Source organism: Pelmatolapia mariae, linkage group LG10_11 (assembly GCF_036321145.2).
Source record: "Pelmatolapia mariae isolate MD_Pm_ZW linkage group LG10_11, Pm_UMD_F_2, whole genome shotgun sequence".
Lineage (NCBI taxonomy): Eukaryota > Metazoa > Chordata > Actinopteri > Cichliformes > Cichlidae > Pelmatolapia > Pelmatolapia mariae.
Window position 1 is genome coordinate 41,237,407 of NC_086236.1, and position 23,428 is coordinate 41,260,834.

General features: G+C 41.9%; 2 protein-coding genes across 5 annotated transcripts in view; one reads left to right on the plus strand and one right to left on the minus strand.

Moving 5' to 3' along the window:
• Positions 1 to 3,469, plus strand: part of ano10a (anoctamin 10a) — a 35,710-nt gene extending 32,241 nt beyond the window's left edge. For all 3 annotated transcript variants that reach the window (XM_063488126.1, XM_063488128.1, XM_063488127.1), the window contains one exon: positions 2,322 to 3,469. In XM_063488126.1, coding sequence (XP_063344196.1) covers positions 2,322 to 2,391 — 70 coding nt within the window. In that variant the 3' untranslated portion in view covers positions 2,392 to 3,469. The remainder of the gene's footprint in view (positions 1 to 2,321) is intronic.
• Positions 3,470 to 3,931: 462 nt separating this feature from the next.
• Positions 3,932 to 23,428, minus strand: part of snrka (SNF related kinase a) — a 63,102-nt gene continuing 43,605 nt past the window's right edge. For both annotated transcript variants that reach the window (XM_063485490.1, XM_063485489.1), the window contains exons 5-8: positions 16,862 to 16,996; positions 11,192 to 11,390; positions 10,769 to 10,866; positions 3,932 to 10,409 (exon numbers count right to left, since the gene is read on the minus strand). In XM_063485490.1, coding sequence (XP_063341560.1) covers positions 9,254 to 10,409; positions 10,769 to 10,866; positions 11,192 to 11,390; positions 16,862 to 16,996 — 1,588 coding nt within the window. In that variant the 3' untranslated portion in view covers positions 3,932 to 9,253. The remainder of the gene's footprint in view (positions 10,410 to 10,768; positions 10,867 to 11,191; positions 11,391 to 16,861; positions 16,997 to 23,428) is intronic.

A 23,428-nucleotide genomic window follows, 5' to 3' on the forward strand; every position in this document is an offset into this window, starting at 1 on the left:
CAAGTGTTTTACTTTTCATAAAAGCAGATTGTCTGAAAAGGCAAAACACATTTGTGTCGGTGTAGCTGTCAGCCTTTAAAGCGTTGCTTTAATGTGCTCAGCTGGACCTGTGCTAATAGTGTTTTTAGCCCTCAGTGTAGACATGGCATCACCGTCTTTGTCTGTCAGTTTATGTAGAACTTTGTAAGAACTACTTTGCTGACTCGAGACCACGTGTTCATACATATATGTACATTTTCTAGCTTTGATCATTCATCCTGCTTGTCAGTGTGAACATTTCACAGTCCATCCACCCACCCAGACCTTTAGCACGTCCTGGGTCTGCCCCAGGGTCTTCTCAGATCACATGTAAGGCATCCAGGAGGCATGCTGGTCAAATGTCTGAACCACCGTAATTGGCTCCTTTTTAATGTGAAGGAGTAGCAGCTCTATTCTGAGCTCTTATTGAATGACTCAGCTTCTTGCCCCATCGCTGAGGATGAGCTCAGACACCCTTTCTCAGCCACTTCTATCTGTAGAAGTACTTCTGTTTCACTTTTCCAGGCATTAGCTCCAGCTCATTGCTGTAGGTGAAGGGTAGGAATGTAGATCAACCGCTAAATCGGCAGATTCACCTTTGGGCTAAGATATCTGTAGACATGCTGCCCCAATCTGCCTGTCAATCTGCCGATGACAGTGCCCTCTACGCAGCAACTCGTCCACTATCCAGAGAAAGCAATGCACCTTTATCTGACTAACAACAGTGGCCTGTTTCTGTCCTGAATGATGCAAGTATCCCTTATGTTGAGGTAAAAATAAAACTGAATTATAATAATTAAACAGTTGAAAACGTATTTGCTTTACCTTGTCCAGTCTGCAAGGATTACATTTAACTTGTATGATGTAAAACCAGGCTTTAGATTTTGTTTGCATTAGAATACATTAATTAACCTCTTGCCAGAAGCTCGGAGGAATTAGTTGATTAAAACATGAGTCTGCCAAGATCAGCATTAAAGGAAGAGGGACATCTTCAAAGTCCTGCGCAGTAATTTCTTAAAGTGTGACCTGGAGCTGTTAAGGCCAGTTTGAGCCAAAAACTGTCCGCACTATTAGACTACACCTCCATTTAGTCTGTATACGTCCTCATCTCTGCGCTCCTGTGTGACCTTGTGGAAAAAGTTCCAGCAGGCAGACCTGTGGGGTTTGGACAGCTGTGACAAAATCAGATCTGTGACAGAGGATCAGGTTTTTGCTTACAGTGTAACTAAAGCTTGCATCGATGAAGATGAGCTACACTGTCCTTCGGTCCTCTTAGAGAAACATGTAGTTAGCAGAGCAGTAGAGATTTGTTGTTTTGCTTCTGTCTGATCCCGAGAGCCAGTCCTCGCTCTCTGACAGGCTCCATCTGCAGGAGAATGACCAGACCCCGCAGCCAAACATGTAATAAAATGTGAATAAAAAAATCCAGGTCCTCTCACTGCTCACAACATAATGTCATTTTAGGAAACAGAAACACTGTGGGAGACTTATAAAACAGGTATCACCATCCAGTAAAGTGGAGTTTACATGAACCCTGCAGGGGAACATTGTGTGCAAGACTGAGAAATGGAAAACGAAGCATTTGTCATGGCTACCTTCCTTTATCAGTTCAAACATCTCAACTCTTCCTACCATCATCTTTGTTTTCAAGCTGTTACAAACCAGAGCAACCCAGGCTTTAGTCTGATTATTTCTGAGCTACTTAAAGGGTTTGACTGCTTTGGGCACTACAAGCAACTACAAACACAGCTCCAATCAACATCATATTAATGTGATGTAGAGGTTGAAATATTTGTTCTTCACCTCAACAGTAACACTTCAGTGACCTGCAGAAAGAAAAAATGACGCCAATGCATTAGTGCCTTAAACCTGCATTTTAACTGAAGGCCACCAGATGGCGATAGCTGTGGTTGCAAAAAGACTTCCAGTCCTATAGGAGGCTACAGGAAAACAGCTTTCTGACTCGACCTCTATAGACACTTTTTCTATGAGTTTAAGGTCTTAGTAACACAGTTTTATTCATATTTAATAAAACTTCAATAAATAATCCGTGGTAACTTTACTTTAAAGGTGAGTGGAGGAGCAAGTAGTTTCACTGCAACGCAAAGTGTAAACGACTGCAGCAGCCTGCTAATGTCCAAAGCTCCTTCCTACCAGAATTTAGTGTGAAGGACTAGCTCTGCTTTCATTCCACTAATATGCATACCTAACATGAGCTGCCCTTTTATATTACTAACCACACGTGCACACAGAGGTTTTCTGCAGTAAACTGAATGAATGTTGCTGTTTGTCTTTTGTTTCAGAAAATGCTGGAAGCCTCGCAGCTCAGTAAGACTGTCCAGTGAGGAGGATAGGTGTGCCTGCAGATACTGATGATGACACACTGTGGTTTACATTACCGTTCTGAACCTTGCTCTACATGTGTATGTATTTACAAGAACAAAAGTGTTACCTTTGGAGTTGCGTGGCTGTTGTTTCCCCCACTCCCTCCTCCTACTCCCTCACACTGGTTTGTACTGTTAACCTGCAATATCTTCACTGCACCATTGACTAGTTGTACAGTGTTGTGAAGCATACATAACGGTTGATTCAGGTTCATTGCTGTGTACCAAATGTTATACGTTGCTCTTTAAATTGGATGTACTGTGATGTTTTGTGTTGCAGTGGTGTGTGTACAGGAGATGAGATAAATGGGACAGATGTTCAAATCACAGAGGGATGCTGTACACATGATATACTGTAGAAAATATCGATTTTATATCCAAATCTTTTGATTCAGTAATTTCTGTTATGTTCTGTTCTTCTGCCGCTGAAGTCACTTTGGGTTTGGTTCAATCAGTGTTCAAATGTTAAACTTTGTGAACTGCAGTTAGAATAAATAAGGAGTTCTAAGCCTTCAGGATGTAATAACTAATAATCACCTGACCTGATTGTATCTCACCTCAACAATCTAATCTGCTTTTTATCCTCAGCACAGCAAGTATGGAGGCAAAAAAGGCCAAAAAGATGTAAAGGTTCAATGCAGCCATCGACACACTCAATGATGTGGATTTGATCCTGATGTAATTAGCTTGGTCTGTAACATGGCAAAACTCTATATTACCTTCACACATCAACTCACACAGAAGTCTTTAAAAGTAAAGTTTAGAATGCGCATTTATCAACATGACCGGTTCTTCAGTAAATGTTAAATCTCACAATATGATCCATGTCTTGGCCTTCCTTTGCTTCCATACCCAAGAGATGTTATTGAGCTGTCTTAGAGCAGGATATGATGTTTTCAGCATATTATAACTATGGTATTATGTTTTAAATGCACTCTTATGAAACTCCCAGGTGCCTTGGAATGCAATGCAGTCCCAAATATTTGCTTTTATATGCTCTATTTACATGGCAAAAAACATGTAACACCAGATTTGAATCATCCCATGCTTGAATAAAGTCACAACCAAAGAAACCAGCTGTATCTGCTCTGTGTTTGTACTTATTGGAAATGTCCCGTCTCAGTCCAACTGCTCTTTATTCCTGGTTGATGCCGTTTGTGAGGACAGGAAATGGAGAGCTCATAAAATGATCAACTCTGAATAAAGTTGTACCGCACCATCTGCTCTGGAAACTTCTTGGTTACTTGAGCAGTGAGGCGGAGAGCTGAGGTTGCCAAACGTAGAGAGTAAACCTCCTCGGTGTCACGCAGCCCGTTAATCACCGCTCGCTGCTTTTCAACACCTTCACTGACCTGGATCACACACATGGTGACCCACACGGATTAAAAAGCTGTGCTTATTAGTCGATGCTTTTACTTTTTTTTTTTATTGTTGTGTAGTGACAGTACTCCAGTCTGCAGTCTCCAGCCAAACTGGTCAGGACAGATGATTTAAAAAGAAAGACCCGGAGACTTGAGAGTAACAGACAGTTTTCCACATTTTATTTTTTGATATTACCATAGCTATATGTAACATCTGACAACAGGTATCAACTACAGAATAATACACTGAAGATTTGTCAGTTCCAACTCAACCATTTTCTTCTTCTTCTGTTGCTTTTTGGTCCAGTTACATTTCTGCCTGATTCTCTCAGTGTCATTGAATGTCAAACATTGAAACACATGCACGTCATTCACCTGGATACAGCTGAGTAAGACAACAGTCAAACAGACTCGACGGTATGAACAGAATCGTATCGTTTTTCCTCACGCAGCTTTATTTTTAGCTGAGACACCCATACGGTATTACTACAGTAATTATCATAAGGCTAGATTACTGTACAGCTATGCACCAAAAGGTTCACTCGGCTGTTCTAGATAAAGAGAAAGAGCACCGTATTTACAACTCTATTTACATTTGGTTTTTAAAAACAAATCTCAGACGACAACCAAAGAGAGAAAACATATTTAGAACATTCCTTGTTTTTCGTTTTTTTCCGAGTCTGAAGCAGCTGCTGTGTGAGGCTGCACGAGTTTGGAATCTAAAAAAAAGAAACTAATGAAGTGTTTCTGTACAGATAGCTGCAACACGCGGTATAGCTTATTGCCAATGCCCTTAAAGAATTCCCCCATTTTCCCTTTCCTCTCTCTTACTTTCGTTTGTTTGTCTTTACAGCCAGCTCCGAAAGCCGGAAGGCGCGAGGCTCTGTCTCGTGCGCGCTTCCTGCCGGTTTACCCAGGGCGCGCGCTTCTCAAAGCTTCACACCCGCCCACCCATCATAAAAAATAAAACATTTTCAAACATCAGATTGCTCAAAAAAATGTACAAGTTTTAAAAAATAAACTTTCTTTTTCACTGTATATACATACGCTGCACCCTCATGTACACTTAACTTGGGGGGGGGGGGGGGTCGTGAGCGCGGGCGGGACCACGGCTGCAGGACAACAGTGATTAACCCGTAAGAAACAGCACGACTTCTGCACCCACTCCTCAAAACGTGCTCTGACTTTCATCTCAGTCACAATTGCAGACAAACGCGGTGTGACTGAAGTAACACACACAGACTCGTAATTTCAGGTGTTTCTGTATGGAGCCGGGTGTATGGTTTGTAGAGATGCAGCTCCTATTAAAAGGCACAAACTGACGATGGGGTTTTCCCCCTTTCTTCAATCACAGCTGCTGACTGACACGTATCATTTAAGACAAACTGTCTACAAAACCGAACACAGAAACACATCTAAAATGACTAAAACCTTTGTTTAAAGTGTCCAATGTCAGCAATTAAGAAATCTTTTAACAGATAGATGCTGCGTACGAAAAAGAAAAAAAAGGGTAAAACATCTTGGACATTCAACAAATCATCCCAACTGAAGCACAGTGGAGGGAGCAACATGGTTTTGGCTGCTGGATGCCCTGAAGAAGAAATGTACGACAATAATGCAATGAAGGTGTTTTTTTTTTTTTCCCCTCTCTCATCAGTCTCTCTTTTTTTGTATAATTTCTCATTTAGCTACAATGTAACCAGATATGACATCCAGGAAAGTGACAGCATTCAGAGAATATAGAAACAGAAATGTGAGAGTTATGAATTCTGCTCCTAAGCCCATAGAGCCAATCAACAATTTACAAAGTTCTGTTTCATCTATATCCGAGGGGGGGGGAAGTATCTTTCAGTTTAACTTTTGTCCACTACAGAGGGCATGATGAATAAATCTTAAAAGTCACCTCAAAGTTGCTTTATACTGTTAAAACCCGACAATATTAGAGAGAAAACTCCAGCAATCTGTTAATTCCCTATGAGCAAACAAGAAACGATGGTGGGAAGGAAAATTTCCTTTTTAACAGGAAGAAACCTCCAGCTGAACCAAACTAAGGAGGGCCGGTCATCTGCCTAGAGCTACGTAGGAAAAACATATTGGACACAGATGCATGCTGCATGCACAGTACAAAGATAACTGCAGGGTAACTGGGCGAAGTCACCAAAGTTTTAAAGCGGTGTTTATTTGTCTTGCCTGGTGACTGGTTTTTATATCTGGGGAAAAGCAAATTCAGATGGAGACTTCAAATTAAATGGATTATTAAAGAGGTTCCAAGACTTAAATCTACAAGGGCTCTGATGTAACCAAGTACTTTTATTCCACTACTAAAGTATGAAATAAATTTTGGTATTTTTCTCTTCTACACATTTAGAAGAGAATATCAGTGCAGCAGTCCACAATGAGGTTGATATGGCAAAATAATGACAAAAAATCTGATTTTAGCCTGAGGTGTTTTAGCAAGACACGAAGACTGCTGTTTAATGATGACATCACAGAAATGTGTTGTCATCACGGTATGTGATGACAACACAGCCAGTTCTAGAAGATGTTTTGCAGAAACGTTTGTCCAGCATGAAATTTTCCTTTGCTTTTGGTGTGAAGGCACCATCAGAAGCAGCGTTAGGAAACATGGAGGTTGTTTTTGCTAAACGAGGTTCAACATAGTCAGAGGAGCTACTTTTTTCAAGCCTGCACTGAGAGATTCTGTCTAAAAGAAAGGCACGAGAAGTGTGTGTTACTGAGATGAACATTGGAGCATGTTTTAGGAGGAGTTGCTGCAGAAATTCTGATCATTCTTCAGGGTTAAGCAGCTGCATGTCTCTTGCAGCAGCAGCTGGGTTAATGGCAGGCGAACACAATATGTTCCGTCAATAAACAACACAAAATCATGTGAATAAAAAAATAAGAACACCTCATTTTTAAATGTGTGGTCAGCAGGAACTCTTCCAAACCTGTTTGTTCATCTTGCTACAGTATCAATGCAATGCTGCCCTCACACACACACACACTTCTTCCCACCAGCTTCTGTGTGTGTGTTATTTAAAAGCTGAAAGCGTGCCGCCTCTGTAAAGAGACACTGGTACAGATTTAAAGGGTTATGACCAACAGTTTGCACCGAGCTCAATTCAGCAGAGGATACATGGTTCTTAAAAAAGAACAGAAAACAGATTGTCTGAGTGCAATACAGAGCCCAGAGTGGAGTGAAAAGTCACCATCTCCTCTCGCCTCCATGGACAGAGGAGGTCAGATACGCTGAACGGACTCAAACGAATGGAATCCACTTCATGTTTTTCTATTTATCATCAGCGATGTCACTGGCAGCTAACGTTCAGAGGGGAGCGAAGGTTCGAGGTAATGGAGGGAGAAGTTTGAGTTTGAGTTGTATCAATAAGCAGGCGTCCCGGTCCCTCTCCTCTGCCAGCTGCCCGCTATAGCTGCAACTACAAGTGCTTGTTATTTCGATTTTTACACCTGGAGTGTTTGGACCACTGATACTTTGAGAAAGAAGCTTTGATTTGATGGGAATCGGAAAAAGTTATGAGACTAAAGTTTTAATTTTACAAGGAAAAGGATCAAAATATTACAAGTGAAAAACCCCCCATGAAGTCAAAAATTGCCATTTCAAGAAGAAATTAAGTATTTTACAAGGTCAAAGGAGAAAGAAGCTACTCTTTAAAAAGGCCAAAATAATTTAATTTTCATAAGAAAAAAATATATATTTCAGCTCCTTAAAATAATTAGTATTGACAACTGTGTTAAACACTTTGAGCCTGCTGCAACCACTACATGTTGCTCTGATGTCCTCTTAAATTCACATCAGGGGGTCTGCTGAGATTATCAAATCTGTTGCTGACATGGAGAAGTTTTGTTTAGTTTTTTCTTTTTCGGTGTCTCAGTCTTGTGAATGTGAACCCAATCGGTCCACCCTTGAATTAAATTACTTTTAAGAATCAGCTGTTAGCAGCACAGTTAGCACAAATTGGAGTTGTTACTGAAAATCAATTAAATCTGGAAATCTGCCATCATTGATGAATTATTTCCAGTAGCCCCTCCCACACCCACAGGTGTGCTCATTTTAGACCCCATGAAAAATGAGGCGCTTTTTCCCCCCATTCAAATGAAAAACAGCTGAAATTTTCTACTACATTCAGTAAACCTTTTTAAATGTTGTTTTGCTTGAAGTACTTATATGAGACTGATCAATCATTCTGAGTGAGCTGGTCCCATGAAAGTGGTAATGTAAACCAAACTGTCACTGTAGCCTTGAGTTGTGTAAAAGCAGTACGTTTTCCAAGAACATCTTCCTGAAAGCTGCAACGCCACTCAAAATTTCTGACTTCCAGACTAAACTAAACTGCACATCAGTTATTTAAGACCTTTGTAAAGAATGATTTACCTTCTTGTCACAGTGGATGAATCAAATGTATACAAGTTTTTTTTAAGCACCTGCACATTTGCTGCATGCTGACTGTAAATAGGTTATTTCATTGTTCCATTTACCCATCTGTTAGTATTACTTCTTAACCAGCTCCAGCTGATATTTATTATCACCTATTTCTGATATTATTGTGGATTTTTGTTAGAAATAGTGAGCCAAAAATGTTAAGAAATTCAACTTTGTCTATATCAACCATCTTTCATTCTTTGGTTGACAAAGTGAAAGATTTTGTAATATGTTTTCAGGAATATAAGAATTATAATAATGGCCTTCTCCTAGAAAATGTAAACTTTATCTCAGAGTACAATCACTTTTTCTTCCCAACTTTGTCATACAGTTTTTTTTATATGTACAGGTTTGTAAAATTACAATTTTACAATTTTACCTCGTGGCATTTTTCCTTTTTTTTTTTTTTTTTAAATTTACACTCCAATAAATACTTCTCAAAATGCTTTTCACAGTGGCCCTAATACTCTGCTCTTTAAGTGGACCTATTCTGCCTTTCCTTCTTTTCTCATAAAGGCGCTGTTACGTGAAACAGTATGGAAGCTTATTTTACACCGTTTCAGACAGAGGGTGACCTAACTAGTATGAAGTCAGTCAAATTAAAAAGGATAAGTAATTATTATTTTAAACAGTGACTCAAAGCCGCTCTAATAGAATCCACGAATAAAAACCACAAAGCTGGAAATGAGCAGAACAGGTCCACTTTAAATGCGAGCCTCCTTATTTTAAATGCTCTAATACAAATCATTTAGAATGTCAAAGTGCAGTCAGGACACATAAAACAAGAATATAATGAAAAACATAAAAACACTAATAGACATTTATAACCACCAACAATTGGTAGGGAGCAGGGCACGGAACAAAAAGTGACAGGAGAGGTGGTGAGCTGAGAGGCAGGTGGTTGTGCGAGCTCAGCTACCTGCTACAGCAAACTAGACAGGAAGGTTCAAAAGCAGAGTAGTGTTCAAAGAAACTACCTGAAGCAGGGGGAAGAGTGACTGAGAAAACTTGGTGTCGGTGGGTCATGGTCCACAGGGTGTCAGCGAGCTTCAGATGACCTGGCAGCAGCTGGCTGGAGCTGAGGTACAGAGCAGGCCATCCCTGGAGCCTCCACCTCGCTGGATGTTGACAGAGATGGTCTTCTCGCACAGAGGTAGTTGAATCACGCTGTTCTTCAGGGTGCTCAGGTTGCCATGAGTGTTCCTGCCACCCGGGCCGCTGTGCGGCGCCGTTTTGCGGTTGTGATGGTGTTGTGGGGCATGGGTGCGAGGCAGGCCGGTGATCGTGGTGGTGGGGAGGGTGATGGTGTCCAGGCTCCCGGTGGACCCGATGCACATCCTCCAGGTGGACTTCTCCTGGATTTTCACACTCCCTCCTGAGAGGCTATGGGGGTCTATGATGAATTTCCCCCCACCCCCACCCCCTCGACCACCTCTCCCAGCGTGGTGGTGCTGCAGCTGTGAGCTGAGGCACAAGCTCATCAGCTTGAGACTCTCCACCAGCTCAGCGCTGCGGCTTGCAGTGCGTGAGGCCCGGGGCTGAGAGCTGAGGGACGGGTTAGTAGTGCTACTGTTGTTACAACAACTGGAAGGGCTGTCTTGTCCTTTATTACCCCCCCCTCCTCCTCCCCCACTCCCCCCTCCTCCACTGCCACTCTGTCCTCCTCCGTTACCTCCCGCTCCAGGACTCCCCCTGTCTGGGCCAGAGGAGCCTCCTCCCTCAGTGGGGGGCTTCCCCTGCCCTGAGCTGCTGCCTCCACCGTTCCCCCCCTCGCTGCCAGGTGGCCCTTCACTGCTGTCCCTCCTGTTCCAGCTGTAGCTGAAGCCTGAGTCTTTATCCAGGCGCCTCCGGTGGCTCTCGGAGTCGTCATCGCTCGTCTCAGAGCTCGAGCATGACGATCCCCTTCCCTGACTCTTGCGCCGATGATAGCGCTTCTGCGTGGATCCCGGGGACGACGACGAGCTCAGAGTGCCGGCGTTCCCGGCCATGTTCATTTTGAGACGGCTGAGTTTGGGCGGCAGACCCTCATCCATGTCGAAGTCGTCGTCGGACTCTCCCTCCTCTTCAAAGATCTGGTTGAGCACTGGGGCACTCTTCCTGGACGTAAGGCGGTTGGTGATGGAGGGGGGCTTCCGCCGCAGGATCACCTGAGTTGGTAGGGGAGACGGGTCCTGCTCTTCCTCCTCCTCCTCATCCTCCTCCACTCTGCCAAACAATCAGACATGACTGAGTTGACATTAGAATACAACCACAAAGCAATGACAGAAAACTCGATCCTCTGTTTTATCATCAGCTGCTCGATGGATCATTTGCTCTGTTAGACTATAGGGAGGACGGGACTATTACAGCCGCCATTTTCAGATGTCTCATTTTGTCTAGTTTCTGAATAAAAGTTCAAAATTCAATTTCTGACATAATACAAAGAAATTTAGCCTGAACATTTAAGAAGCTAGGAAATGCACTCATTGAAATAGAGTACAACTTATTGTTCTGCTTTCAGTTTTAGGGATACTGAGGACACAAAATAATGTTACACTGTTGAAAACTGAGTCCAGAGATCAGACCTGAACAGGCAGGTTCGCTGCTTAGCTGCTGCTGAGGTGGAGGGAGTGGGAGTCCTGATGGTGCCGGGAGCAGGACCTGAAGCAGCAGCACACGCTCCCTGAGGCAAGAAGAAAATACAAGAGCATGGGCATTAAAACAGGGTGCAAGTATGATCAGCTGCACTGTTTACAACTGAAAGTAAGAAAGTAGCTGCGAAGTGTGCTCTGTTCTGAAAATGACTCTCACTGCTGCTGTCCCTGCCTTTAGGCTTTACCCATGTGTAAAGTTTGAGGACCCAGAAAAGAACCACACACACAAATAGAACAAATTACTACAGAGGCAATAACAATCCTATTTACTCTCAGATGGTCCTACTAGCACTGCATTTCACGTATTAAAAAAAAGCTTCATTTGACACAGACAAGGGATGATGATGAGTGTACCTGTGCCGACCCCGGAGAGTCAGTCACCGTGCTCTCTTCCCGTCTGCCCAGCTCCATCATGGCTTTAGAGCGATGTCCATTGAGCAGGTTCTCAGCACTGCGAGCAGGGGACTGAGGGCCTCCTGCGTGAGAGATGGATGAAGCTGCTAAACTGTCCTCAATATCCTGGTGCATATCCACTCTGGTGGGCCAGGACTGCCTGTAGAGATAAGAAAAAGGATTGCGTCAGTTGATACGTTTTCTTTGATCTTCAAAAGACTTTATAGTCAATTTATACTCTCCTCAAGTGACTTGGATAGTTATTTATACAGAATAGATCACTCAAATATAGACAACTAGGGAAGACAGGGACAGCACAGGGATTACACTCTTGACTTCAAAATGATATACTGCGTAAATAATATCATTACAGTATATAAGTGGGAAGAGATTTTAACTGGAGACATATGACGCAGGGTGCTTTTCTGTTCATCCAGTGCAATCACTTGCAGCAGTATCCAACTGTAGGTAATTAACAGTGAGGGCTTAGGGTTTGGAGCTATGAGCATCTTTATAACTTTAACTATAAACAGTGACCAATGTTTTGATCAAAATGTTCATCACTATTTGTAGCCGCCAGACTAGATCATCTGGTTCATGATCCATCACAATTCACAGGTTATTGACCATAAAACAAAAAATGTGACCTTGACCTGAAGTACAGTTTGGCTGAAGAGAGCATTAAATTCTTTATTGATTAACTGACTGATGAACTTTATTTTGGTCTGACTCTATAGCAGCTATATTTATTAAAGCTAAACTCTGTTATATGGCAGCATCTGTTCCTTTTAAGTTACTATAAATTGATGTGGTAAACATTTGGATGTGGCTCCACTTTCTCTGTTATGGACGAGCGTGCACACAAACACAAAGTGGGATTACCTTCCTGGAGTCTAGAACAAGTAGACTGACTATATCAAAAGAATCATTCAAAATAAGCAGGGCCCCCCAAAAAAGTTAAGGATTGATAAATAAAGGATTTTAAATAGAAAGCGAGGCTGAAATTAGCTTGTGTCTGTAGATAAATGAATGAGTGATAACTGATTTTGCAAAATGTTTTATGGAAATCATGGCTTTTCTTTTCAAATCAGGTTGACAAATCCAATTACAGGTCATTACTGTGCTTTATTTATTTTACCATCCTCCAATAGAGCTGCCACAAAGGCCACACTGTATCTTTTTTCATTGTTAGCTAAACCACAGCCTCTCTATTCAGTGGTATAATGAATAATGCACTGATGAAACACAGTCTGTATGTGGAAGAAAAAAAAGAAAGAAGCTTGTAAAGCAGATTAGTCAGTGATGCAGGGCAGAAAGACCTGTGAATGTCAGCCAGTGAAAATTGGAATATTCTTAGTAAACTAAGACAGATTTTGGCAATAATACAGTTGTAACTAAAGCTCATGTTATCCGAGTAACACCAAATATATTTTATAGAGTGTTTCAAATCAAGAACAGTCATTATTCAGTATGCAATCGTTATACAGTTTATTCCATGAAGTGTCTCTATTAATAAAGTAATTTCAAATCTGTGTTTTTACATCATCTGCATGTCACCCATAGCTCAAAATGCAGCTCAATTCTTCTTCACAAACAAGCGTACAGGACTTGGATCATTTCTATGTCTCTGGCAGAAAACCACTTTGATAAGCGAAAGATACGATGTGTATGCTTCCTTCTTGATCTGAACTATGTTTAAGGGTGTACACAAGTGTAGCATTTACTCAAGAAAAACACGCTCAAACTTCTAACAACTGTAATTCTTTTAATGGCCACTTGAGACTGGGTCCAAAAGTGAGCTAGACTCTAGGACTGGGCGATATATCGAGTTTTTAAATATATCGATATACTTTTATACGAGATAAGAGATGGGACAATATCGTTTATATCGATATAGTCTATGTTACGTTATAATTATACTTGTGGAACCGCAAGTTTGCCTCTCTTTCGTCCACTTTTGTCTCTACGCTGCGTTACTCTGCCTCGCCTCTCTCCTTCACTGAACACAACTCCCCCTCCCCCATCGCTTCACCTGCAGGCAACGACAAGATGGACACGGCAGCTATCAAAGAGGAGCTGGTCGGTAAAAAGAAAACATTTGGAGATTACTATTTTAGTGCTGCAGCGTTACTCTCGTTAAAATGACGTTAACGGCATAACTGTATTAACGCAAATCTCCGTTAACGAGTTACCGCGGATCGCCCTTGCGTGGGGCTGGACGGCGTCAACGCGTTAGCGTTGTGGTTAGCGTTAGCGGTTACCTCGTTAACATGTTGATGCCGTGCAGCTAGCATTACTAGTATTTTCACCATTTACAACAGCGCCATAAAGTGCAAAATGAAGAGTGTGTGAAACTGTGTGCTGTATCCCAGACCGCGAAGTCTCCAGCCTCCTGCCCCGAAACAAACTACCTTACAAAACTCGTATACCGTATTTTTCGGACTATAACCTTACACTAAAATCCTTTCATTTTCTCAAAAATCGACTGTGTGCCTTATGTATCAGTTCTGGTTGTGCTTACTGACCGCGAACCGATTTTATATGGTACACAGCGCTCAGCAATCTGTCAAAAATGCTCTGGTAAGCTACGAAGCCGCACCGCTTGATGGATTGTTGGGGCATTACGGCTACCGTAGTCAGGAGGAGCCCCGCGGAGTAATGCATACTGTGCTTCAACGAAATATTACTGTATTGTGTGCGTATAAGGACCACAAATGGCACCTGTAAGAGACACGGTTACGAAGTGGATTTCAAACTCAAGGCTGTCAGTCGCGCAGTAGAATTTGGGAACAGAGCAGCTGCGAAATCTGTCTTTGTTTTTATGCTCAGCGTCTTTTTAGTTTACATTTTGACTGCACAATTGTGAGCTTTTTGTTATGCACAAAACAACATTGTTTTATTTTATTTATGGAGAATTATTATTTAATAAATGCCGATAATTTATTTCTGAGTAATTTTTTCATGTACATCTGCGCTGTATGTTAATAGAAGTACCTATGTGAGATCTGGGACACAGCTTTGACTAAGAACTCTTTGTGTTCTTACTTTATGGCTTTAAAAAATATCGAGATATATATTGTATATCGCCATCCAGCTAAAGAATATCGAGATATGAATTTTAGGCCATATTGCCCAGCCCTACTAGACTCCATGTTAAAATACAGACATGCGCACAGCCTGGTACACAAAAGGAATTTGTCTCTAGTTTATTTCACCCCTTATAGATCAATGGATGTCGATGGATAAACGGTTTTAGAACTTGCCTAAAGTTAGGCCTTTCCACTCATGACTGGAGTCATTGAACTGGACATCTCTACCACGCGCTACCGTCAGTAATTTTTTGTCTCGGTTTTGGTGAATGAAATTCTAGTATTTTATTTATTTAGCACTAACTAAACATTCCCTTAATTTTAAATATACTGTAAACATGTTGACTTTGTCAATGGCAATCCCAGACCCTTTTTTACAGTCCTTTAGCAGTTAATGTATTTACACTAGGCTGGCACACTGTATCTGCATTAAGTGACAAACAGGGTTCAAGTAAACAGTTTTGCATTTAAAAAAAAGCATCACAGAGATAATGTGCACAGTAGAGTTCAAGCTGTGTGGCTTGATTTACTGATTGATATGGTATTAACATTGTAGGGTAAGTGAATTTTGTTTTCTTTTGCTTGCTGTATCCATAATGAGAATAGCCTTTGTTCAGGCTACTGGCTGGGAAAGCCAGAGGCATTGATCATATTGGCAGGCACAGAAAAAATTGAGTTTAGTAGTTTACTTTTTAATGCTAGAATTAAGTCTCTCTTTCTTTTGGTTTGACTGTCAAATGTGCATTAAATTATGAATCAGTATCTTTTAAACCAGTGCTAAAATATATTTGTTAAACTGGTCACTGGTTCTCCTTCTGGCTGAACCTAACCTTTAACTGGCTGTATGTTTGGGGTTAGCATCGCCGGAGAGCACCACGAGAGCAAAACTTTCTAAACATCCAAGACTTTATCGTAAATGCTACTTGTGTGTTATATTTACTTTCCTAAAAAAAATAATCAAAAAAATTTAAGTCTTTTTGGATTTGTGTAACGATTCTGAGTGAGCAAATATTACATATAATAGTGTCATCTTACATAATGGCCTAAAATGATACAGACATGGAGAAATTCAGAGTGTTGTTATGTCACCTCAGGATATGCACAGATGTATATTAGACCCGTTACCTTTGAACTAACAGCTTTATTTGAAGAAAAACAGCCTGGTGAACCCACTCCTGGAGGTTAGTGCTCACATGAAGGAGGTGAAACAAACAGTGAGGCAGAGCAATCCCCGAGGGCACACTTATGTGTCCATAAACAATTAATCCCACAAGAGAAGTTGCTCCGCTTCTGCTTGAAATTCCATTTGCACAGGAAGCATGTCCCATGCATACAAGCACAGGCAACCATGTAGAGGTGAATACATCTAAGGGTAAACACCAGTAACAATAACAGTTAGATTCCATCTAGTTCCAGAAAGTTAAAAAACGTTTAGCCTGACCCCTCCTTAAAAAAACATTAGTCCCTGCTCTGTGTACATCAGGCCACGGATCACAGTAACACAGGAGATGAGTTAAATGGAGTTACAGTCAAATGGAGAATCTGATAAAGATTTGACCTCTCAGTTTTTCTAGAAGCGGATAATGGTATCCTGATTTCACACACTGATACAGGTACCAACTATGCAGGCCTAGAGATCATCATCAGCTCAGTATTCAGCCAGGTCGCTGTTGCTACATACGCAGCACTGAAAATGTGATGACCCAAGCTGCTGTTTCTATCATGTATCCGAGCTTATTCAGCTCTGAGCCCTTAAATACCTGTTGTTCCCAAATCTATACAATGACACAAACCTTGTCTTGCTACTAACTCAATGTTTTACTTTGGTTCTGTGTAGGTAGCAATGAGTGTTAAACCTAAAGCATTTCACAGAAAACTGGATAGGGGAATGTGCAGGGAGTTTTACAACCACAGCAGTCCCGCTGAAGCCTCCTCATTCTTCTCTTCCTTATTTGTTCCTCTCCTTTGTCTCTCTTCCTTTTATAACCAAAGGAACAATGTTGGCAAGGCAACAAAGAGGAAATACTTGGGACAGCTAAAGGATGAACCAGGATATGTTCTCAGTTTTTAGTGATATGACAGCTAGCTGGATGGGAGCCTTGCTCCCATTTTTCACTTTAGAATTAGAAAAAAATTGCAGTAATGGAAACATCAAGACAAAGGGTGAACTTTAAAAGGTTGGAGAATATGGTAATGACTCAGACCATGTCCTCTGCACAGTCTCCCCTGAGCTCAGCAGGTGGAGGCTCAGTGAACCCAGAAATGGAAATGAAACCTTTAGAGATCTACCTAGTCTTAAGTAATTGTGGCTGAGCCCTGCAAAGTGAAGTCAGACAGGTTGCCGTGTGAGGCAGCTGAGAGATAGGTCAGTTGCCCTCTTCTGGGCTCATACTGTGACTCAGACACTCATTATGACCACAAGCAGTGATATTTTGTTACTCACGCTCTCGACTAGTTTGCTAAAATATCTGAATTTTTGTGCACGCATGAGAAGGGTAATTTCCTTTCTTTAGGAGTGTTTGAGTTTTTTGCTGCTCTTTACCTGAAGTGTGCCTTGATATTGCTGGGACTTGAGGAGCGGGTCTGCACATCCTTCTCCTGCTTCTCCCTCAGGATTCTTTCTGCTAGCAGGTAGTATGTAGCTGTGATGTGGTTGTATTTGTTGGTCTCTAGGGCTCTGAAACAACAAATCACACTTTAGGACCATATAAAGTAGACAGCATGTTGGATTTAAAAAAAAAAAAGGGACAGAGTTGAGAACTCATTTTAGCTCTTGGGCTACATACATTCTAACTTCATCTCAAGCAAGTTCAACCAGTAAAACCACCACATAACAATGTATATTTAAAAAAAACCCCACTGAACATAGTTTTGCTTGCATGTGTAAAGTGTAAGGAAGTATAAGTGCATTCTGAAAATATTCACTTGGGCATTAGCCAAAGTTTTCTGAAAGCTGAAACCAAAAGACCAAGTGAAACATGCTTCTCTAAGCATTTACCAGATAACAGAAGTTACAGGTGATCCATTTACAAAAAGCCTGAGATACACTGAGACACATAAGTGCAATTTCAAAAAAGAAAATCCAGTTTTTCCCCTGTCATCTTCAGACAGTGAACTCGACAATTGCGCTGTAAAGATCACAAAGTCCCCTGACAGTGCTGCATTTTCCACAGACACAACACAGACGATTATGGAGCATATATATTTTAGGTATTAAATGTGTAATTGAATGTCCTTACGCTGATAGAAAGGAGTTTCACTAATCCAGCCCACTTAATTAAAAGGTGTGCTGTGTGAGGCCCTTAATGTAAAATGAGTTTGACGATGACGCTGGCTTAGAGGAATGAGTTCTCTACATTTACATTGCACCTCTGACAGCAGAACGATCTTTGAGATTCACAACCAGACACTAAAACAGGCAATGTTGTCAGAGTAATCCTGGGAATGCACGGGGTGCGCATCTATGACATAAGAGTATATGAATTGGTTTTGTTCTGCCCCTTGCATAATTTCATAAATGGGCCATTTATTCTACAAAGGGTCTTTGAAACTTGTTGGTACACTATGACTTTCCTGTGTCTCATTTCTTCCCTTCCTCGTATACTGTGTGCAGTGCAGTTGATGGGTGTGGAATTTTTGAAAAGGGACACGGCACAAAGAGTTGCTTCTGAAACACAGTGCAGTGCATTTGGTAACAACATCACTGAGATATCATTAGCCAGTGAGACTGCCGTTTCACAGTAAGAGCTTCCCCTCATGTGGTCAACTTCTACAGAACTATATTGAACTAATTTTAATTTCACACAAAGCAGCTCAAAACAACAGGAAAATGTTTAAAGAAGTACATATATTTTAGAATGGTTTTATGTATTCAATGGGTATCAGCCTACTTTGTTCTTTGATATGGGTTACTGTAAGCCAGATCACTCTTTGCTGTGTGTGAATGACATGGAGTGTGATTCCGTGCTTTTGCTGGTACAGGTTGTACAGTGTCTCTCCCTGTCTAGCTTTATCTACAGTTCACCACAAAAACTAAGTTCATGTACAGTGGGGCAAAAAAGTATTTAGTCAGCCACCGATTGTGCAAGTGCCCCCACCTAAAATGATGACAGAGGCCAGTAATTTGCACCAGAGGTACACGTCAACTGTGAGAGACAGAATGTGAAAAAAAAAAATCCATGAATACACATGGTAGGATTTGTAAAGAATTTATCCGTAAATCAGGGTGGCAAATAAGTATTTGGTCACCTCAAACATGGACAATCCCTGGCTCCTACAGACCTGTAACGTCTTCTGTAAGACGCTTTTCTGTCCCCCACTCGTTACCTGTATGAATGGCACCTGTGCGAACTCATCATCTGTATAAAAGACACCTGTCCACAGCCTCAAACAGTCAGACTCCAAACTCCGCCATGGCCAAGACCAAAGAGCTCTCGAAGGACACCAGGAAAAGTATTGTAGACCTGCACCAGGCTGGGAAGAGTGAATCTACAATAGGCAAGCAGCTTGGTGTGAAAAAATCAACTGTGGGAGCAATCATCAGAAAATGGAAGACTTACAAGACCACTGATAATCTCCCACGATCTGGGGCTCCACGCAAGATCTCATCCCGTGGGGTCAAAATGATCATGAGAACGGTGAGCAAAGATCCCAGAACCACACGGGGGGACCTGGTGAATGACCTGCAGAGAGCTGGGACCAAAGTAACAAAGGTCACCATGAGTAACACACTAAAACGGCAGGGAATCAGATCCCGCAGTGCCAGACGTGTTCCGCTGCTGAAGCCAGTGCATGTCCAGGCCCGTCTGAAGTTTGCCAGAGAGCACATGGATGATACAGCAGAGGATTGGGAGAATGTCATGTGGTCAGATGAAACCAAAGTAGAACTTTTTGGTATAAACTCAACTCGTCGTGTTTGGAGGACGAAGAATACTGAGTTGCATCCCAAGAACACCATACCTACTGTGAAGCATGGGGGTGGAAACATCATGCTATGGGGCTGTTTTTCTGCCAAGGGGACAGGACGACTGATCCGTGTTAAGGACAGAATGAATGGGGCCATGTATCGTGAGATTTTGAGCCAAAACCTCCTTCCATCAGTGAGAACTTTGAAGATGAAACGCGGCTGGGTCTTCCAACATGACAATGATCCAAAACACACCGCCCGGGCAACAAAGGAGTGGCTCCGTAAGAAGCATTTGAAAGTCCTGGAGTGGCCTAGCCAGTCTCCAGACCTCAACCCCATAGAAAATCTGTGGCGGGAGTTGAAAGTCCGTGTTGCTCCAAAACATCACTGCTCTGGAGAAGATCTGCATGGAGGAATGGGCCAAAATACCAGCTACTGTGTGTGCAAACCTGGTAAAGACCTATAGTAAACGTTTGGCCTCTGTTATTGCCAACAAAGGTTATGTTACAAAGTATTGAGTTGTATTTTTGTTATTGACCAAATACTTATTTGCCACCCTGATTTACGAATAAGTTCTTTACAAATCCTACCATGTGTATTCATGGATTTTTTTTTCACATTCTGTCTCTCACAGTTGACGTGTACCTCTGGTGCAAATTACTGGCCTCTGTCATCATTTTAGGTGGGGGCACTTGCACAATCGGTGGCTGACTAAATACTTTTTTGCCCCACTGTACATGTCGGACTTGGAACTAATAAACCTTGAACAACCAATCCTTTTACTGACACCAAGGAAGGAGAGAAGTCTTTAGAATCGTGGTTAAAACGAGAAAAAGAGCCCATGTCTACACCATCAGAATTTGCATAAGCTTGGTGAACAAGTTAGACATAAATATACACTTTTACATTACGTTTTCTCATGGTGCTAATCAATATACAGTACATATTACTATCAAACAGAGCAATCACACCCACTAAGGTCTGCATTGTTGTGATTTATAGTTTCATTTCTGGGACTGTGCACATCAGGATACAGCCTAAGGTTCAGCTTAAAATCTAGGCTTATGCTATACCTTTGCCTACACTGTAGACTTGCAGTACACTGCAAAGATGTCACAGGGTGGAATGGACAAGTTTAACTTGGTGTTTTTATTTCCTTGCATGTAGTGCTGTGTTTTATTTTATTTTTTTTATCTTTTATTAGCGTGTAGTGTTTTATTTTTGTGGGGTTATTGCATGCTTTTTTGTTTTGATATGTGATTTGTTCCGGGGGGATGCCCATTCCACCGCCCCTCCTGATCATTAATCTGACACACCTGGGACCAATCAGGGTTCGCCACAGCTATTCAATAATAGGGAGAGAGAGCGTGAGAAACATCAGGAGAAACATGGCGTGGTAACTGGGGTTGGCGACGGCCGCGCAGAGCAGCACGGAGGCCCGGCTATAGGCAGCTGACCGGGGCGTGCGGCAAAGGAGAACGGGACTGGAGATCGCAGACGACTGCGCATTGGAGAGAGTGATCGGGGATGAGCAGAGCGGTCTGTGTTGGTGCTGAGGGGAGCTAGCTCCTCGGTGAGAGAGGCCCATGGCAGGGGATTGAGAGGCAGCGGGATGGCGCCTTATGTCCCTGGGACGGCGAGACCATGGCTATGCGTGTGAAGCACAGCAAAGTGGCGGGCAGAGTTCGGAGCTCTGCCCATCCGGGGTAAGTCCCGATCAATCCCGTGTAGGACGAATCTCCGGTGGAATCAAAGAATGGTGACTGCCGCTGCCCCTCTCTCCTTTTAGTTGGCACCAGAACGAAGAGGCAGACAGGACGGTGACGATGCTGCCGGTTTCTGCACCGTTTGGACTTTTATTGGACTTTATCTTCGTGGCTGAGGCCATTGGATTTTAGCTGTATTGTTTTAATGTTTTTAATTTCATGTTCTGCCTGGCCAGAGTATTTTAGTGTTTTCTTGTAAATAAATTATAGTTTTAACAACGTGAGTTTATATTTATATTTTCTACTTCCTTGGCTCCTCCACTGCTCTTCCCGTTAGAAGGATTTCCCTTCTGTTTTAACCTACCACCTACCACATCTACAGCATCTCTCATTACTCAGTGTGCAAAGATGCACCTAAGCCAATATCTGTCTGCACCTTATCAGTGTTAAAGCAGACTGATAACACTACATTAACTGCAGCATTAATTTGTAAAAATAAATAAATAAATAGTAATTTCCTCTGGCTATTTCTGTTAATAAATGTGCTGCATCTACTTTTTTTTTTTTTTTTTTTTTTTAAATCGAGTGTATTATAGGTTATTAAAATCTTGTTCTCAGGGCTGTTACTGAATGAACACACTTGTTAAAGCAGCGCTCCACATTAGAAGCCATTTATTTGTCACACATCGCTTTGAAGCTAATGGCAGGTCGCTTGTCGACATTCCACACTCCGATTGCCTAGGTGACTATCCAAATGATGTCAGTCAACAGTATTCTTCACTTTCAAATTTATCTCAGGTCCCACCCACTTCATGTTGCCTGCAGTCATTTCGCCCGTAGTCCCTTGCACTCATAGAATGTCATTCACTTTCTGCCTGATCACCATGTCGCTTTCACTGTGTGTTTAGATTTAGCAGCATCAATCTGCTGCATGAAACTTCAACTCATGAAAGAGGAGAGTGGAGGGTGTGGATTAAAGCCTAATTGCCTTAACACAACATCACACACACTGACACAACACATCCATCAGAAATCAATGCTCCCCACAAAAACAGAAAATATTTGCAGCTTTCATAGAAACAAAGAACTTGATCTGACAGTGCTTCAATAACTCAGTATTGAATAGAGCAGGGGTGGGGCAACTCCATACCTCTAGGGCCAGTGTCCTGCAGGTTTTAGATGTGTCCTTGATCCAACACAGCTGATTTAAATGGCTAAATTACCTCCTCAACATGTCTTGAAGTTCTCCAGAGGCCTGGTAATGAACTAATCATTTGATTCAGGCGTGTTGACCCAGGGTGATATCCAAAACCTGCAGGACACCAGCCCTTGAGGCCTGGAGTTCCCCATCCCTGGCATAGAGAAAAGTCAAAACACTGATGTTGCATTTGGGTACCACCAAAATATGATCTGTTTTCTGCTAACGTATGTAACGCTCAGGGCTCAACTTTACACAGTAGAAAGCTATTAAAACTAGCACCAGTATGAATTAACACTGTATTACCCAGCACTGTATTACCCAGGGGTTTGACCCCTGCTGGGTTATTTTTATGTGGTGTTTACAGATATCCCTGTGCCTGCGAGGGACCCTTCCAGGTATTCCAGTTTCCTCCCACAGTGCAAAGACATGCAGTTGGTTAACTGGTACTAAAGCACCTGTGGGTGTGAAATATAGAATAAAACACTTTATGCATGCATGAATAAATGTGACTTGTAAAATGCTTTGAATTGTCAGTTAGTCTAGAAAGGTCTTATAAATATGCCAGTCCATTTGCATGTTTTGGAACATCTCCACATACTTAGAAACCTAACCGTTGCTGATAAGCTTCATCATAACTGTGTGGAACTCTGCTGGCAAGGTCTTCATTTATATACAACTTTAAATCAACAACAACAAAAAAAACCCTCTCAATGCCTCTTTCTCTTCAAAGGCTAGCATCCCCACACAGACAGAAATATTCTTCTTTACTCTATCACACCACAGGTAATATCTTCACAGCAGAAGGTAGCAGTGAACTGCAAGTCTATCAGAAACAAGTGTGAACTTGAAATCCTGACTCTGAAATCAACAGCTGTTCTGTTTAATTCCTCTTATGTTCTGCTTCTCAGCATGTAAGCACACACCAGGCTTCTCTGAGGGCTGGAAGGTAACGAGCTGATGCTTCTTTGAGTTAAACATCTGTCAGGATGCTCTGGGCTTTGTGCTGATGCGTGCTGTGTTATTTGGCTCCTTGTACAATTGTACATTAAAGTGAAACAGGTTTCACAATGGCAGAAACATGTTGTGACTGCTTAGTGCCGTTGGTGTCATTTTTATTAAAGTTTCAAAAGTTATAGGCTAATCTGTTCATTGACCCCCTCCTCAAAAATAAAAAATCATCAATCGGCACTGATGATGCTTGTGTTTGTCTAATGAGTTCCGTTTCAAATAAGGTTTCCTGATGAGTTTGCAAATGATATCAGTTTTGAAGTGAGAGACAATTTCCCCTTAATCACC